At 42.3% G+C, this 16747-nt stretch overlaps 1 protein-coding gene across 1 annotated transcript in view; it reads right to left on the bottom strand.

The window, feature by feature from the left end:
• The window catches only part of prex1 (phosphatidylinositol-3,4,5-trisphosphate dependent Rac exchange factor 1), an 84353-nt gene that overhangs the window by 42621 nt on the left and 24985 nt on the right, over window positions 1–16747 (bottom strand). The window contains exons 4-10 of the mRNA XM_022757486.1: window positions 16405–16509; window positions 13005–13106; window positions 12478–12639; window positions 8540–8673; window positions 8084–8199; window positions 6090–6239; window positions 2721–2868 (exon numbers count right to left, since the gene is read on the bottom strand). Coding sequence (XP_022613207.1) covers window positions 2721–2868; window positions 6090–6239; window positions 8084–8199; window positions 8540–8673; window positions 12478–12639; window positions 13005–13106; window positions 16405–16509 — 917 coding nt within the window. The remainder of the gene's footprint in view (window positions 1–2720; window positions 2869–6089; window positions 6240–8083; window positions 8200–8539; window positions 8674–12477; window positions 12640–13004; window positions 13107–16404; window positions 16510–16747) is intronic.

Here is a 16747-nt window from a genome sequence, read left to right on the forward strand (position 1 = left end):
TATATATATATATAACCTGTATGTGCTGCATGTGTTTGTGTAGGTGTGTGGAGTTCATGTGCATTCATGCCTCCGTTGTTTGTGTATGTGTAAGTCTCTGTACGTTCACGTCAAAGCTGCTAACTGTTAATTGACACTGACGGGGCGCTCGAGTAAATGTGCGGGGATGTTGGCAGTGTGTGTGTGTGTGTGTGTGTGTGTTCATGAATTCTGAGACCAGCATGGCAATAACTTTGAAGCGTGTGTGTGTGTGTGAGAAATCTGCACTTACATGAGGATTTGCTCCCAGACAGTCATGCAACGGATGTTCGAGTGTGTGTCTGATTGCTTAGCATTCATAAATGTCACCATGTGCACCCGTATGTGTGAGTATATTAAGTGGATGCATAAGCATATGACTGCAGTCTGTGTGTGTATGATCACACAGGACTGCAGACACCTTGAGCCATCTGCCACTAGTTGTTTTTATATGCCTGGAAGCACAAAGGGAATATTTTATCATAATTGGTAAAGATATCTTGCATGCTTTTATATATATATATATATATTTATATAACCTGTATGTGCTGCATTGGTTGTGTAGGTGTGTGGAGTTCATGTGCATTCATGCCTCCGTTGTTTTTGTGTATGTGTAAGGTCTCTGTACGTTCACGTCAAAGCTGCTAACTGTTAATTGACACTGACGGGGCGCTCGAGTAAATGTGCGGGGATGTTGCAGTGTGTGTGTGTGTGTGTGTGTGTGTGTGTGTGTGTGTGTGTGTGTGTGTGTGTGTGTGTGTGTGTGTGTGTGTGGATGGGTGTGTGTGTGTGTGGGTGTTATGCAAGACTTGGTTTAATTTTGGACACCGAGCTGTTGAAATGAATATGATGAGCAGCAATAGTGTGTGTGTGTCTGTGTGTGTATGTGTGTGTGTATGTGTGTGTGTCTGTGTGTGTGAGAGAGAGAGACAAGTGCACACAGATTTAGAGAGCCTTCAGCCACACACAAGGAGAGGTAGGAGACAAGGTTAATGGATTTGTGGTAATATCAGCTAATGATTGGTTGATCTGCACTTTTCTGTAGCTGAATAACATTGTCGATTAAGACACTTCATCATATACAGTATGAACTACGTACTAATCTTTATCATACATTGTTTTTGCAGTAAGTATTCAGGAAAAATCAGCACACTTTATTATTTTACACTAACAGAAAATGATCAAATATGGATGCCATTCAAATTGCAATTTACAATGCCATTGCCAATTTAATTTCACAATGACAAATTTTTCCAAACACTAATTCTTTTGTTTTCTAAGATCTTCCATCTCACCACCATTCACCATTTATCTTCATTTGTTCCAGCTGCATTTCCTTTTTTATTGCACTTAATCTTGTCATGTTTACACTGTGAAAACACTACATACAAAACAAAGTCTACTTGAGACAGAGCTAATGTACCAATGTATTTTCCAACAGAGGGGTAGAAAATATATTGAGAGCCTAAAGCTACTGGAACAGAAACTAATCCAGAAATTGTGCAGAAAGATTTGTCTCAGAGTCAGCAGCTGAACCCTGATTCCACCTCCTCCTGCTACTTGAGCACAAAAAGGTGAGAATAAAACGATACAAGAAAATTAGGATATGATATATCATTACTTTAAACACCCATAATGATGCTAGGCAAGCACTGGCACGACCGAAAAAAGAAGCAATTATCCAATAAGAAAATGTAATGTGTGTTAACGGGGACCATTTTCCAATGTAGATGGCAGACAAATGGTGGAATTATGCTATTAAGACAACAGGGTGCTATCAAACTGGCAGTCTCTGTTTAATGCATTGAGCACTCCGACTCTGCCTGAGGCTAATTTCATCAGTAAGACAAACGCAGAGCTAATGCAGGTTGCACTCATCGGCAGGAAATGACTGAGTGATAAAGCGAGGAAAAGTGGGAGATAGTAGAAAGTGGAAATGGATCGAGTGAAAGAGGCAGACAAACTAGACTGACACCACGTGAAAGAGGCAGAGGAAGGAGTCAGTGACATGTTGGCAAACACTAGAATTTGAACCATCTGCTACTGTTCTGGCACCGACTCTGAACTCTGACCTACAAGTGCATGAAGAAAGATAAAACATTACACACACACACACACACACACACACACAGTAATTCCTGGAAGATCTCAGGATGTACATCGGACACAGAGAAGAAAACACCCAGACAAGGATGGTACACGCCTCCAATAACACCATTATATTTTTTTCTTAAGGAATTTGCAAAATTCACTTTCTGGCAGTGGCTCATGTGATAGTAGTCGACTATTATCATATCAAACACACCCTGTTGCCTTGATAGCATAATTTCCATTGGAAAATATTTGGTGTTAACACAGAAATAGTTTAGGGTTAGCTGCAAAGCTTTGGTTAAAGGTCCTCTGCTAATGAAAGCCTGGGTGTAATAGTGTGTGAGGAAACTTGGACCTTTCTACAACCCGTGAGAGGAGACTATGAGGGAGGGGAGGGGAGGGGGGGGGGCTCATTACAGGCAAGAGGATGCAGGGATATAACAGTTTGGGCACTTTGCCAGGACTTGAGGAGACTGGATACCGTCTCTTTTGAAAGCCTGCTGATCTTATGTAACGACGATTTGTAAAGGTCCCCTTGTGAACAGCATAGCATTGCAGTCACATTCTTGGAACCTGGGGAAACCAGCCACTGAGGAGGCAAAGAAACTCACTTTCCCATGAAGCACTTGGGCACAGTGCTGAGCTTCCTGCGTCTATCCTTAATCAGGTGCCGGCTCTTGGTCATCATCATGTGATAGAGCTTCTCCCCCTTCTCTGCAATCATCACGTAGGCATCCCGCTCCATTCCCAGTTTGAGACCTACGAAACAACAGAGAGACAAATATCTGATTCAAGAGGATTTGTCACGTTTAAAGCTCTCACCATCAATGGAGTGAAAAATCTTTTGGGAGCGAGCGTGGACAAAAGATGTGGGGAGGGAAATAAATGAATAAACCAAAAACCTCAGCCCAACAGAGTGACTGTATCACAATGCCAAGAAAAATACAGCAGACCCATTACGGGACACAAATTTTCAAACTTTTCTCTCTAGCTATCTACACATATTAAACCCCGAATGCCAAAGGCTGTCATGGTGCTGTGTGTCAAACGAGCCTTCGCCTGGACGGCCTGGTTGTGTTCTGGTATTGTGCACGTGGACTGAAGCCAGGATCAGAGCACGGCTGCTCGGGTCTCCCACAACCTCCTGAAAGAAACCCAGATGTTAATCTCTCCTAGACAAGTTGTCTTTAGAGTGAGTAAAGTTCAGGAGGGCAGTGAGATCTTGATCTTGTTTCTGTGCTGTTTTGTTAACTATTATTCCTCTACATTGAAGTAGAACATGTGAGGACCCATTGTGAGGCCTGCTGCCCCGTTAAAACCTCTCCACTGGTTGAGCTGCTTAACCTCATTGTGGGGTTTGATGAACTTCTGAACCGCACTGTGACACTTTCTGACTTGGGCACCTCGACTCTGCTGCACTGTGACTCCCTAAGCTGCTTAACTCAGCTGAGAGGCACATTAAGCTCCTGAAACTGACTGTAAAGTATTGTGACTTACAGGCCCCCATGTGCTTGATAAAGTTCATCTCATACATTTGTGACATCTGCAAACAAATCTAACTTGGCATCTTTGTCCACTGTCAAAGATCTCAGGCTTTCTCATAGACCCTGACACATCAAGTCGGCCATCGGGTTGCCATTGCGCCAGTCAGCACTGCGGACTGGTTGCCCAGCCTGCTGACTCTGCAATTTCCTCCAGTTGTTGCTGTTTCTTCTTTTCTTGTTGCCTTTTCAAAATGCAAGTTGCAATTTTTTACTCACTAACAATCACTTTTATTTCTTTTAAGCCAATTCTTTTCATGATTAAACAATAAATTATTTGGTCTTAAACCATTCGAAGGTATAAAGTTGATTGACAAGTGTTGGGGTGGGAGTCTGGCCAAATGAAAAGCGAGTGGGTGGGACAAACAATGTAGAAAGTTTCATGGCCGACTCTGGAATCCAATTTTCCCATTGAGTCTTTGGCGTTGGTCACTGGCAGCCTGTGATGGAGGTGGGGTTATATTACATTTGACAGCAGCTGGACTGCGCTTAAACAATGAGTGTCATTGAACAACAGACGGGGCCTGTCCAGCGCAAGAGGGCCCCTCAGCTTCTGGTTCCAGCTGTCGGAGTTCGTCTTGAGCCGCTCCTTGTCTTCCTGCGCTGCATTATCTGACCCACGCATTTGCCCCAAACTTCCGTGAAAACAATGATAAGGAGAAAACACCTCCAGCTGGCAGTTGTTGAACAATTAAAAGTCAGTCTATTGGGAGGGTGGAGGAGTGCCACATGTCTAACACAGCGGTACAGACAGAAGGTCACGTTGAACACGGCACGTCAGGAACAGAAATAATGCATAAGGTAGGAGAAAACATTGCCAGGATTTATTGCAGTCAAACTTTATCATGTGGCTGTCTAGACTGGAGTAGAGAGGTTGAGAGAAAGGTAAGCACAGAGTATACTGCGGTGGGTAATAGAAAGGGAGAGTGTGGGGAAATTGGGCACTGTGACTGATCTGGCATCTGTTAGCCTCAGGTCGATTTCCGCCAGGTTGAAACTTAACACCACAAGCTGCAGCTCCCTCCTTCGTACTTATTCCTCCTCTAAAACCCTCTCATCAAAGGGATCAGATGCTGATGACGTCCAACTCTGCTGTGAATAATTACTTAAAGTAGAACGGCTAATTTACAAAAAATACTAAATATTAATGTTGACAGTTGTACACCGCTAAAGTGCTGAAGCTAAAGCAACGGGCGGTAATAATCATGTGGTAATAATCAGCCAAATCATTTTCTAATAGCTGCAGGGATACAGTTTTGATTTGAAGCCATCAAAGCTATCAGGTGGCTTCGTGTGCACCGCCCAAATCTGGTTAAAGCCTTTCACACTGTTTAATGCTCACAACATAACAAACACAGATGGCCAGCGCTGAACAGGTGGGGGCACAATTTAAGGCAAAAGAGGGAAGTTGCACGATGAAGGGAAAACAACTAAGAATATCAGTTTACGTCACTAATCTTGAATTAGTGGTCCTGGGGCTTTTTTATCTCTTGGCGGACTTTCAGATGAGTATGGCTGCAAAACAAAACAGAAATGGGTAGAACTCTGTTTAATGTCTATTCAAAACACAAGCTCAGTAAAAATAGATCCAGATAAATTAAAGCTGGTGTGTATTATGTAACTCCGCTTTAAGCATCTGACCAAGATACTGTTTTTAGCACATCTGCTCTTTGTGAATGAGACGTCAGATTTCAGTCAGATACCTCTGCTGCACTGATTCCTTGAAAGAGGAGAATAGAGTGTTGGAGCAGCCTCTGTGTGGTGCACAGGTCGGCCAGACCAACGGTGAGCGTCATGTCACCTAAGCCTCTATTTACCAAACAAAAGCAGGCAGCTTGTTCAAGGTGGGACATAACTGTGGGGCACAAACACCGTATCCAGGTCATGAGCACATCCACAGTCATTACTACTGTGTGCCAGCCGAGGGAGGCCCGATAGTTTGTGAATCTAAGGTGACACCAACATGCAGGGCAACAGCAGAAAACACCTCACAACTGCACGACAACAACAAAAATAAAAAAAATAAAAAATCCAAAACTGGCAGGACAGAGAGGGAAGGACGGAGACAGAAATCTCGGTATTGGCCATTTGATTGACAAGTGATCTGTAGGAAGTGCAGCTCAACACTGCGATGAGCGTGCAGCACAAAAGACTGAGACAAAATAAATAAAAAATGAGGATCTGGGGTCAAGCGAGCAAACAGAGTGGCTAGATAGTCAGCGGCTGGAGAGGAGCAGACGGCACTTCTACATTTCATACAACGAACTTGTAAAACATGGTTGAGGGTGAAACGTCCTTCTAAGCAACATTACAAAAACAACTGGATCTCTGGGGAGGGAAACTCGAGTATAGAAAGGAATCGTTTCTGGTTTTGCGCTCTCAGTCCCATAAACCAGAAGTGCCATAAAAACGGCTTTTAAAAGAGCGAGTGTTACTCACTCTCTCTCTGCTCCCGTTCCCTCAAGATGGCGTCCAGCCACTTCTGCTTGTCCTCAGCGTTTTTAGCCATGCAGACAAACCACTTGTTTTTAGCAGTGTTGTGGATCTTCCAGCCGTTTGTCACTGTGTAGTTGTTGCTGTGATAGTCCGCTGCAAGGAAAAAAAAAAAAATAAATTAATTAAGCAATCAACTTTAAAGTGGGAGAGGGGTCATTGTGAATAATAACATTTAATAAGACTTTGTTATAGAGCAGAGTGAGCTTTTTTTATTTTTACATGTATATATATATCAGGCTTATTATATTCAGTTGGTCTTCAGGGTTTGGGGATTTACTTTAAGCAAATCATCTAATTAAAATAAACTTGACGACTACAAATTATCTTTACGCTTCGCTGCTTTTTGTTGAGCTTGTTTTTCTTTCTTCTCTTCCTCTCACGTTCTCTTTTGACATTATCATGCTGAGACAAAAACCACAGACACACACACACACACACACACACCATGTAAACACTGACCTCAGTAACAAAGTCTGTAATAATGAGTGCAACCAAATCACATGACACAGATGTTGTTTAAGTTATCTCTTTCACCACTGAAGCAAAGATTTACAAGACAGTTAAAAAGATAAACGTGATGCACCACGAGAGCAGTAAAAGGCCGACTCAACAAAATCTCTCCTCGTACTCTTTTCTAATTTTATCATCCATTTAGCTGCAGGTGAGCAGCTGCTGAATAATGAATGGCCACTGGTAATGGGGTACATTAGTCTCATGCTCAAAGGTCATATAAATAGATCTGATATACTTCAGGCCCCACCGGGAGCAGCTCCCACTGCTCTGGGAGAGCAGGGAACCAGGTTGGGACACACATACTGCTGAGTAGAGGCTCTTTTTAGCCACAAGATGAATTCTAGTAAAATCTTATGTAAGTACATGCTGAGATCCGTGAGGTGGCATTTATCAAACCAGAGAGGGGTATGAGTCAGTGAAGGGTTGGACATTTGTTAAATTGGTGCACGTCTTTCAACTCCGTTCACGATAAATAAATCAAACAGTCAGAAAAAAAGTCAGCTTCTTTAACTGTGTGACTTCAGGTAGTAGAATATTATATATAGTTTATGACCTCTGTGTTATTGATTAGAATCATTTTTGCACATAAAAACTTCAATGTCCATTCAAGCTTTTAGCAGATAAGCTCAAATACTCTCATTTTTCATATCTTTTGCACCTTGCAATCAGATAATCTGTTCTGAGTATTCACATATGTACGCATTCTCGATGTGGCACCCCTGAGTTCTGCGAATAAGGCTTTTTTTTTCTTTGTGGTTTTCCTTTCAGCAGCCTAAATGTGACAAGCGGCAACCAACATGCAGAAAAAAAAGGGTCATGTGAGTTTGCAAAAATATTCTGCCATTGCAGAGGAGAGAAAAAAAAGAGGAAACGTGAGGGAGAGAGAGAGGAAGACGAAGTGTTTCTACACAAAAGTGGACAACAAGTACAGAGCCCAGCGCGGTGCCTCGCAACAAACCCCAACAACAACATGAGCTGAGTGACGAGTGCTCGCCCTTAGATGAGCTGTTTATCTCTGGCGCAATATCTCAGCCAGTACGAGAACACGTCTAGTTCATCACCTAGCTCGAGATGGCTGCTGCACTTCAGCAGACACTGAAAGGTGGTAAATGATGTTGCGAGCTACATCCTGTTTGAAACTAGGTGCAAGTTAGTTTGACACTCCACCCAAACCGTCAACAAGTACCTGATTCATATCCAACCACCAGTTTCTAACATGAATAGTTTCATCAACTAAGACATGAAATGAAAACGTAATTTTACATATGACCTAAGATATCAAAGTGAAAAATCAAGAGCTCGTGATATATTTGTATTACATCAGGAACCAGAGACTCATGATAATTTAAACAAACGCCCCAGGAGAGTTACATGAATGGACATACAGACAGTCTCCAACAGTAACGCTGCCGGCAAACACAAACCTGTTCCATCTTCCACATTTTCCACCTCCATCACCTCCGTGTTGATTCGGCCTCTGAACACATAGAGGGGCCCGTTGATAGACTTGGTCCTCTTGGTGGACTTCTTTCCAGAAACCCTAGGAAATGGGACAACACTGTGGTTACCCTGGGCAGGAAAAACATCCGTTGATGCCAGCGGTGCCGTACCAAGAAGAGAACTTGTGTTTGTAACACATGCACATTCATACAGACACAGGTATGGGTGCTGCAGACACATGTAGGTGTTTTTGTTTTGCTTGTTCGCTGAAAACCTGTCTATACAAACAGGAACGTGGAAATATGCTCCAGTTTTCCATGTCTGGTTTCCTTCCAGGTAGTTAGTCAATAAAAACATTTTTGAATACTTTCTTGTTCATTCTCCTCTGACACGGTTTTGTGGTAGCTGCTGTATAGTTGTGCGGATGGTGCATTTCTCACCTGGACTTCCTCTTGCAATAAACCAACAGGTTGTCAAACAGGAAGAAGACACGCTCCTGGATGTTGCCTGCTGAGATTTTAAGGAGATTTCCATGGAGCAGTAACTCTGTGCAGATATCTGTCAGGTTGGTCCCCTGAGGAAATAAAGATTAAAACACAAGACTGAATCAGTAAAATGAGTATTACAACATTAGGACATTACACAACTAGAGAGGTCATTTTCATCCATCACAGACAGGATAATTATTCACTTATTCAAGAGGTTTCATGGTCATGTGCTGCAGCAGTCACATGGTATTTTATTTGAGAATAAGCGTGGAAACTCTGACAGCAGCCTTTGCCAAAATGGGGGAGTTGCAAAGAAGACATTGTCGTCTGTATCAAAACTTGAGGAGTTCACAACCTCAGTGAAACAATATGAAATTCAACTTTGACACTGTGAACAATTTGTTTTCATTCCATCGTCAATGATAGGAAAAAGCAAACACAGCTGTCCCCCACCCAACTTCAGCGTAGGGCCAATGAAAAACTACAAAAAATATTAACTCCTCGAGACAGTTAGCCTCTCGCTAGTAACACCACAAACTTCAGTGGCAGTGGCAAAACTGTTACCTTGGCCTAGAGATGTAGTTTCCTGGGGGACTGTGGGTTTAGGAACAAAGCCTTTTTATTCCCTTCTCAGGATGTGAAAACATGTACACACAAGCTGCAAACACATGCCTGTCTCCATTCACATTAGAGTACAGCTGTATATGAATAGGGAAGGAAACACATGAATCATTATAGTGCAGATGGCAGGTGGAAGTGCCGTATTCTGAGCAACCTGATCAACCTAATCAAATGTTTTGTACCTCGTCATGTCAAGAGGAAATGTAGAAATTGGAATATAAAAGCTCAGTTAACTCCACCATGCTTATTCAGGGAGATGTATAATGTGACCCTGCAGCACAACACCTTCACAGGATGTGATCGAGTCTTTCTTAAAAGCTGTTTCTCAACAGCGATTAAATACACCACAAGCTGTTCAGACTGAAATAACCCGTCGTCTTTATGAAACACCGCAAAGAACAATGATGGTGGTCTTTTACAGTCAACACTCCGGACTGTTAGAGCTGGAACTGTCTGTTTCGCTATTCTCCAACTGCCTGACTTATATTATATTAATCATTAAAACATCAAGAGGCGTCTGAATGCTTTCTTTCTCATTTTAAACATTTTTTAAGTCTTTGTTAATGAAGCTCTTGACGTTAGTCTGGAAGTGCTAACCTCGTTGATTTACCACAGCTTGGTGTCCAATTAACCTTTTCACAAAGTGGCTGAACTTCAGGACCAATTACTAACATTATTTGGACTTCGTTATTTTTAGAAAATCATTTTCCTTCTTCTTTTCACATTTCCAGCTAGGGAACAGAAACCGCGTTCACAGATACAGATACAGATACATGCATGAGTGACCATGCGCTCACATGTTCCTGCCCAAGTTGTAAATGACAGATGAAACGATTTCATATTATGACCACGAACAATTAAGAAAATTTAAAGGATGAGGCTACCGAAAAATAAAATAATAAAGTTAAAAGACATCTCATTACTCATTGTTAAACGGATCATTCCACTCCAAATCATCTGGAACTAAATACACCCATGTGTGGGGGTTAGGACAACCTTCCCCCCTTTGGCTTGTAGACTGCCCACCACATCCCCACAGGCACACACATACACATCAGATCTGGACTTCACTGTTGTCTTTGATGTTTCTGACACGGGTCCGTGGAAACCCCCCAAACGGCCGCACCCACTCTCGAGCATCCATAATTGATTCCCACGAGTATATATTTATGATGGATGTTCATCGCTGCAGAGTTCAGAGACAGAAAAATTATTCTGTAAGCTTCTCTTAAAGGTGAATGCCAACTGGGTCTGGGGAGGGGATCGCGTTTCAGACTATCGATTCAACCTCATGTTAACTGCACTGAGCCGAGGTGGGGGTGGGCGTGTGTCTGAGTGTAAGAGAATTCACACAGAAAGCTTGTTCCTATGTGCACACACACATGTATATTTCGCTGTGTGTGTGTGTATGCAGACATGTCTACGCCTTCCTGCATTTTTAACGTATGTGTGAGTGCGTAAAGTGTACAAATACATGGCAACAGTGTATGTGTGTGCGTGTGCATGGTGTGTATGAGCAGTGGAAATGCATCTGGGCCTACTTCAGCACTACTGGCGGTCTCCTCCATTAGGACTGGAGGTGATTAGTCTGGAGAGTGGCTGAAGAGAGGAAAGAAGAGCGAGACTAATGCTGTTAGGCTGAAGACTCTATAGGGGGGCAGGGTCGGGGTGAAGTGCATTTCCAAGCTTCTCCCGAGTTGTTCAGAGACAGAGAACAGAGAAATTGTTCGTCTCAGACTGAAAAAAAATATCATCTGTCTGAGGTTTTCCTCTAAATGACTCAGATATGCTTCCATTTCAATTTTTAGAAGTAGAAGTTGGAGTTTGGCTGACTGTGATCTGTTTAACTGCTAATGTCATCTGCCTTCAATAATCATTCCTGTTCAACCAGCTGTACAAAATGTGGCTCTAACAACATTAACCCCATTACCAATGTGAAAGTTAGAGTTGGCAAATTAATCTAACCTGCGTGTTTCTGGATTGTGGGAAGAAACCAGAGTACCAGGAGGAAACCCACGCAGGTACAAGGAGAACTTGCAGGTCAGCAGGTTCGAACCCAGAACATGTGCATGCTAACAGTGCATGCTAAGCACTGCAGCACTTAATTGATTTGTGCATGAAATGTCAGAAAATACTGAAAAATGCCAATCACATGTTCCAAGAGTCTAAGGTGACATCTTCATATTCATTGTTTTGCTTAACTAACAGTCTTAAACTCAAACATGTTTCGTTTAAAATGTATAAAAGTGAGAAATGCAGCAAGTTTTCACAGTGGAGAAGCTGCAACAGGAAAATCTTTTACAGTTTTACTTGTAAAATGTCATTTTAATCAAATTGAATATTTTTTCTCAATCTCATGCTCTACCGACTGGCTAATGGCTTCAGCACTACTTGCTGTCTTCTTGGGTTGTATTCAAGACAGAGGATAGGTGACATCATGGCAGCTACAGTACAAGCCATGGAATAGAGAGAAACACACATGGCTGATTATTTATCACAAGGGGGAACGGAAAATATCCTGTATGGACTTTGACTGTCAATTTTCCCAATCTAAATAAATGTTGTCTTTTTTTTTTTGTTTCAGTGGATAATTATCAGGGTCAAAAAGTGACATTTTTCTGAGGGACAGGCAGAACAGGGGTCTGTTTTCCAAACCAGATAGTGGGATGTCCCAGAGGGGCCCACTCTCTGGTTCCATCCTTTAATTTTTTTTTTATTCTGCTCTCCTCCAAAGGTCCCCTCATATAACCCTCCCAGTGCATGTGAGCCTAGCTTCCTAGGTCTCTTCTGATTGGGCAGCATGCCCGTTGGCATCCCCCTTGGCACCCTGTGTGGGTGGATTGTCCCGTTGGTGCCCGCTAAGACAAGGCCTCTGTTGTGGTGGGTGAAGGAGGCGTGAAAAATTCACTGGACCCTTCGCTCGGCTCCCAAGCCCCGTCCGTGGCCCCTGCGCTCAGAGCAGTGATTTGGCTGCAAGAGCAGCTTAACTCGTAAGATAGATGGAGAGCGTGGTGGTTGAGTTGTTTCTAAAATAAGTCTGACTGTTTCAGTCATGGTTACAATATGGTTCTTCCTTTTCTCTGTTTGAGGAAACACTCTGCATTTCAGGATGCTCTAATAAAAGTGTTTCAAGATCATTTTCACACCGTCTCTTTCCTCCAGTGGTTTTACCCTCTAAAATGCCACAGCCCTAACCCCAGTCTCCTCATGACTGGTGTCACCCTGACACTCTGTCTCATCCTCCCTGACTCTGTCCTCCTTGCTCTCACCTCCCAGCCCTCAATGTGGGACTGCAGCTGTTCCAGAGCCTCCAGTTTCTCCATCTGCCTCTTGGTCTCATTGATGTTGGAGCAGACCGCCTTCATGGCCTGTAGAGCCTCTTCCACAGCTGGATAGTCGGCGTGCTTTTTAGGGGTCCTCTTCAGCAGTTCCTACGTTTGGTGAAAGAGGAGGTGGATTGAGTTTTAAAAAGCATAAACAGGAGAATTTCCACAAACAGGCACAATAAAAAGAGCTCTTCTTTAATTAATTCAGTCTTAGAGGGGCAGAAGTCTGTGACCTTTAGTAACAACAACTCATTCTACACAAGTCCCAAGTCTGCCACCTCCTTGAAAAGCTAGCAGGTATAAAGTTTTTACTCCAGATGTCTGGCAAAAATAAATGGAATTTCAAAATAGGTCACATTATGATCTGCACTGTATCTGTGCAATTAGGCTTCTGGTGTTAGGTAACATGTTAGCTCAGTTTTCAAAGCTTATGACAGCAGTATGACATAACTGCAGCAGTCGTACGGTACCTTCAGCAGCAGAGGGTACTTGCAGATCCTCTGAATGGGAGTGAGAAGGTAGCCCTCCAGGGGAATATCTGTGCTTTTCTTCCCCCCCAGTAGCATACAGTGCTGGAGAATAAAAACACAAACAGTATTACTATTATAATATGCGACATTCTGCATGTACAGTGCGAGTTTGAAAATCAAAGGACATGAATACCAAGAAAACCTCTTTAACATTTCATCAGTAACTGCACGTTATACTTTTATTTATCAACACAGTAGGTTTAAAATGTTTCTGTACAAAAGCAAAAACCAAAAAAGGTTAGAGATGAAAAAGTGCTTGTGAGTTCAGCTGCGTCTGGGCAAAAAGTGTTGTACCTGTAGGTAGATGAGTTTCCATAGTGGGTGAATCTCTGTGAAGCTGAGTCACGTTAGCATTGAAAAAATGAAACCTTTCTTCATTAGGTTTTGTTTTTTCAAAGTGCATTTGATCAGTTACAGATTATAGAAGAGTCCATTTACCTTTTCCACACCTACTATATAAAACCTTTCTAAAATGTTTATCATGTAACACAGCACCTGTGTGAAAAACCGTTTCAGAGCATTTGCAGCTGTTTTCGTTCCTGTCTCATGCCTCTTGTATTTTCTTCCAGTGATAAATAGACTTTAATTGACTATTGTTGTCATTTCCATTCAGTCACGGTCTGTTGCACCGGCAGCAGATCTACAACAGGTCCAGGTGCAGAACAATAATCTGTCTATGTCTGTGTGGAAGCAAAGGTCCATTAAGAGGTTATTAAACCTGAGATTGAGACGTGCTCAAAAAGTGTGTCTGCAATTCCTGCCACTTAAATCACATTCATATATTCGGTCTCTTTATATCAAATATAGTGTCATTTCCTGTCTTTTGTTTGAGCTGCATGATTATTTCTTAGTCTATTTCTGCTTTTTTAGCAATTTTACCATGAGATTACTGTATAGAGAGCTAGTATTTTTACTTTCACCATGCATTTACTTATTCATTTCATGACATTGTTACTTGACCTCTGTGACTTCGGTGCACAACCTCAGTTTTTGGTAAGCACAAACCACAACAGCTGCTGTTGGTGGAAAAGCTTTAGCGCTTATGACCACATCCTGTCACCAAATCTTCATTTGCTGATTCCAGAATTCGTGATTAGGAGCAGATTAGTACATTCTGCTCTGTTTCAGCCACATTTTGAGATTTAGATTGATGCAACTGTATTTTTACATATATATAGTGTACTATATTGCTTGTCTGTATTATTTCTATTTTGGTATTTTAATTCATATGAACCCATAGATTATGTTGGTAGCACTTATTTTGTGTACAATGAAAGATGATTTTCCTTCTGTTTCTCTCACTTGAAAATAACAGCCAAGAGATTAAAACAAAAATGAGAATTGTCATTTTTATGGTAACGTGATTAAAGACAAAACTCTATGGCTGAGACTATACTATACTATCAAATACTTCTTCTACTGTACCAGAGAAAAACCCTCCCAAATATTGATGTTTTTCAACAAAAGGATCACTGAGAAACCTCTAAAATGTCTCCTCTTTCCCCAGAAGATTTGGGATTTTAGAAACTAGCCCCCAGAACCAGTTGAAAGGAGGGGGATTCTTCAGAAGTGGGGGGGGGGGTTACAGTTACACTTGTGGTTTCTTTTCGCCTTGAATTTTGCAGGAACACAGCCTGTCAGTGTGCTATAAGCTCATTGGATGGGATGAAAGATCAAAAGCAGCCATGCAGATAAACTACTTGAGTGTTCTCCAGTGGGAAAGAAGGCAGGAGATCAGAATAGAGCATTATAATCATATGGCAATTCCTTTCAGCTCCACACAGAGGAGGCGAGCACGGTGGGGGGGGATATGCAGCATTTTTGATGGAAAACAACAAAAAAAAGAAAAAGCAAAAAATGCAACTTTGGAATTGCACAGATTCCTAATGTATTCATCTCTTCTCTCTCTCTCTTCCCTTCTCTCCCACATCCCCATTTCTGTCCAAATTTCCCTTTTCTTCCTTTCACTATTATCTTCTGCTTATTTGTAATCTGCCAGCATGAAGCCAGAATTCCCTCCGCTCCTCATGCTGACCTCCTTTTGCTTTCGCTCCTCTCTTCTCCTCCAGTGCAATTAACACTTCATTTCTACGTACAATTTCAGAAGCTGCCTTCATCGCATGATTCAATTAGCATGGAAATTGTTTAATCGGGGGAAAAAATTTAAAAAAATTAAAAATTTGCCTTGGAATTAACCACAGTTGAAATGTAGCCAATGGAAATGCATATTATTCTGCATTTCATTACGATGACAGCGATTCGCGATGGTTACCGCTCTGAGAAATGAAAAATGAAAAGCCTCTGCATCACATATTTTCTTTGCTAACAACTTCTTTAATAGACAATACTTTGGGTATTTTCCAAATTTTAGAGAATCAATCTTGTTTCTGTTTTGCTGATGGTTGCTATACAAAACACAAGATCTCTTCCAATATTCGAGATTATACTGAGCAGGCCTGACAACTGCTTCAATACATAACCAGATGTTGTGCAGTGATTTTATTTTGGAAGCATTAATGTCGCATAAGACCTAACCAATTAACCGCTGCATGACTGGGCTAGAAGAAGCAAAGAGGCCAAAGCACACAGCAACACTCTGATCCCTCTGCTTCCAGTCCTGTGGGTCAGAATAATGCCATGGAAGCAAACCATCAGGCAGCGACAAACGCAGGGCCTCAGATCTCTTGGCCAGTATCAAAAAGGCTGCCAACACTCCACAGCTGGCTGGCCCAGAATCTGCTCCTGCAGATGATTTCATTGGTCAGTTCCCCACTCAAAGGCCCCCTCGCCATTCTAAGTTCATTGTCCAGGGTCCAAACGTTTGAGTGTCAAAACACGGAAACAGCTGGTAGCGGAAACACTACAAGAGCGACACAGAAATGACCTTGATGGTGGTTGCATCCTGTCCGGGCAGGAAGAACCCCCTGACCTTGTTACAATTTATGCCCTTTATTCATGTGTTATAGTGGAAATGGAGGTGGTATGATGGGAAGAAAAAGGAGCAGAGGCATGGATTAACAACAGAGAAAAGAAGTAGTGAGTAGACTCACGGGAGGAAAGAAATATAGGTCAAAGGAAGAAGGCAGTAAAGATAACAGGAAGAAAATTAGGTGAGAGATTTATGTGGATAAACACTAGTTCAACCACCGACCAAGACTCATGTGACATGAAATAATGAAAACCTGTGGATTTTTTTGACATAATTAAGAGGAGAGATGTCAGAATCATAGTGAGAAGAGGAAGGAAGCTCATAAAAATGCAGAACACAGACTGATTCGATGGAGAAGCAGTGAAAAAGGCAAGATAAGCAAGGCGGAGGAGAGAAGCTGTGGAGTCTTACCAGCAGGTAGGTCCTGATGTTGGGGATCTTGTTCAGCTCCATGAGAAGTCGCAAAGCCTTTTCATGGTTACTGCAGTACTCGCCGTACACCGAGAAACTGTCCCTCTGCAAAACAGAAGAGAAAACACCCGGTTAACCACACTTTACCAGCTGGTTGGCAGCACTGGGGAAAAGACAGCTGGTGAGAGGAAGATTGACAGGGCACAGCAGAAACTGGGGAGACAGCTCCAATTACCACAGTGTCATGAGATCCAACTGTACTATAGCAAGGAAAGTGGTGGATAACTGCACCTCTATGACTGTCATTACCGATTATTAGTGGTAATACTTACGGTGGCCCTGA

This window comes from Seriola dumerili, unplaced genomic scaffold, assembly GCF_002260705.1.
Source record: "Seriola dumerili isolate Sdu_G_001 unplaced genomic scaffold, Sdu_1.0 BDQW01000278.1, whole genome shotgun sequence".
Lineage (NCBI taxonomy): Eukaryota > Metazoa > Chordata > Actinopteri > Carangiformes > Carangidae > Seriola > Seriola dumerili.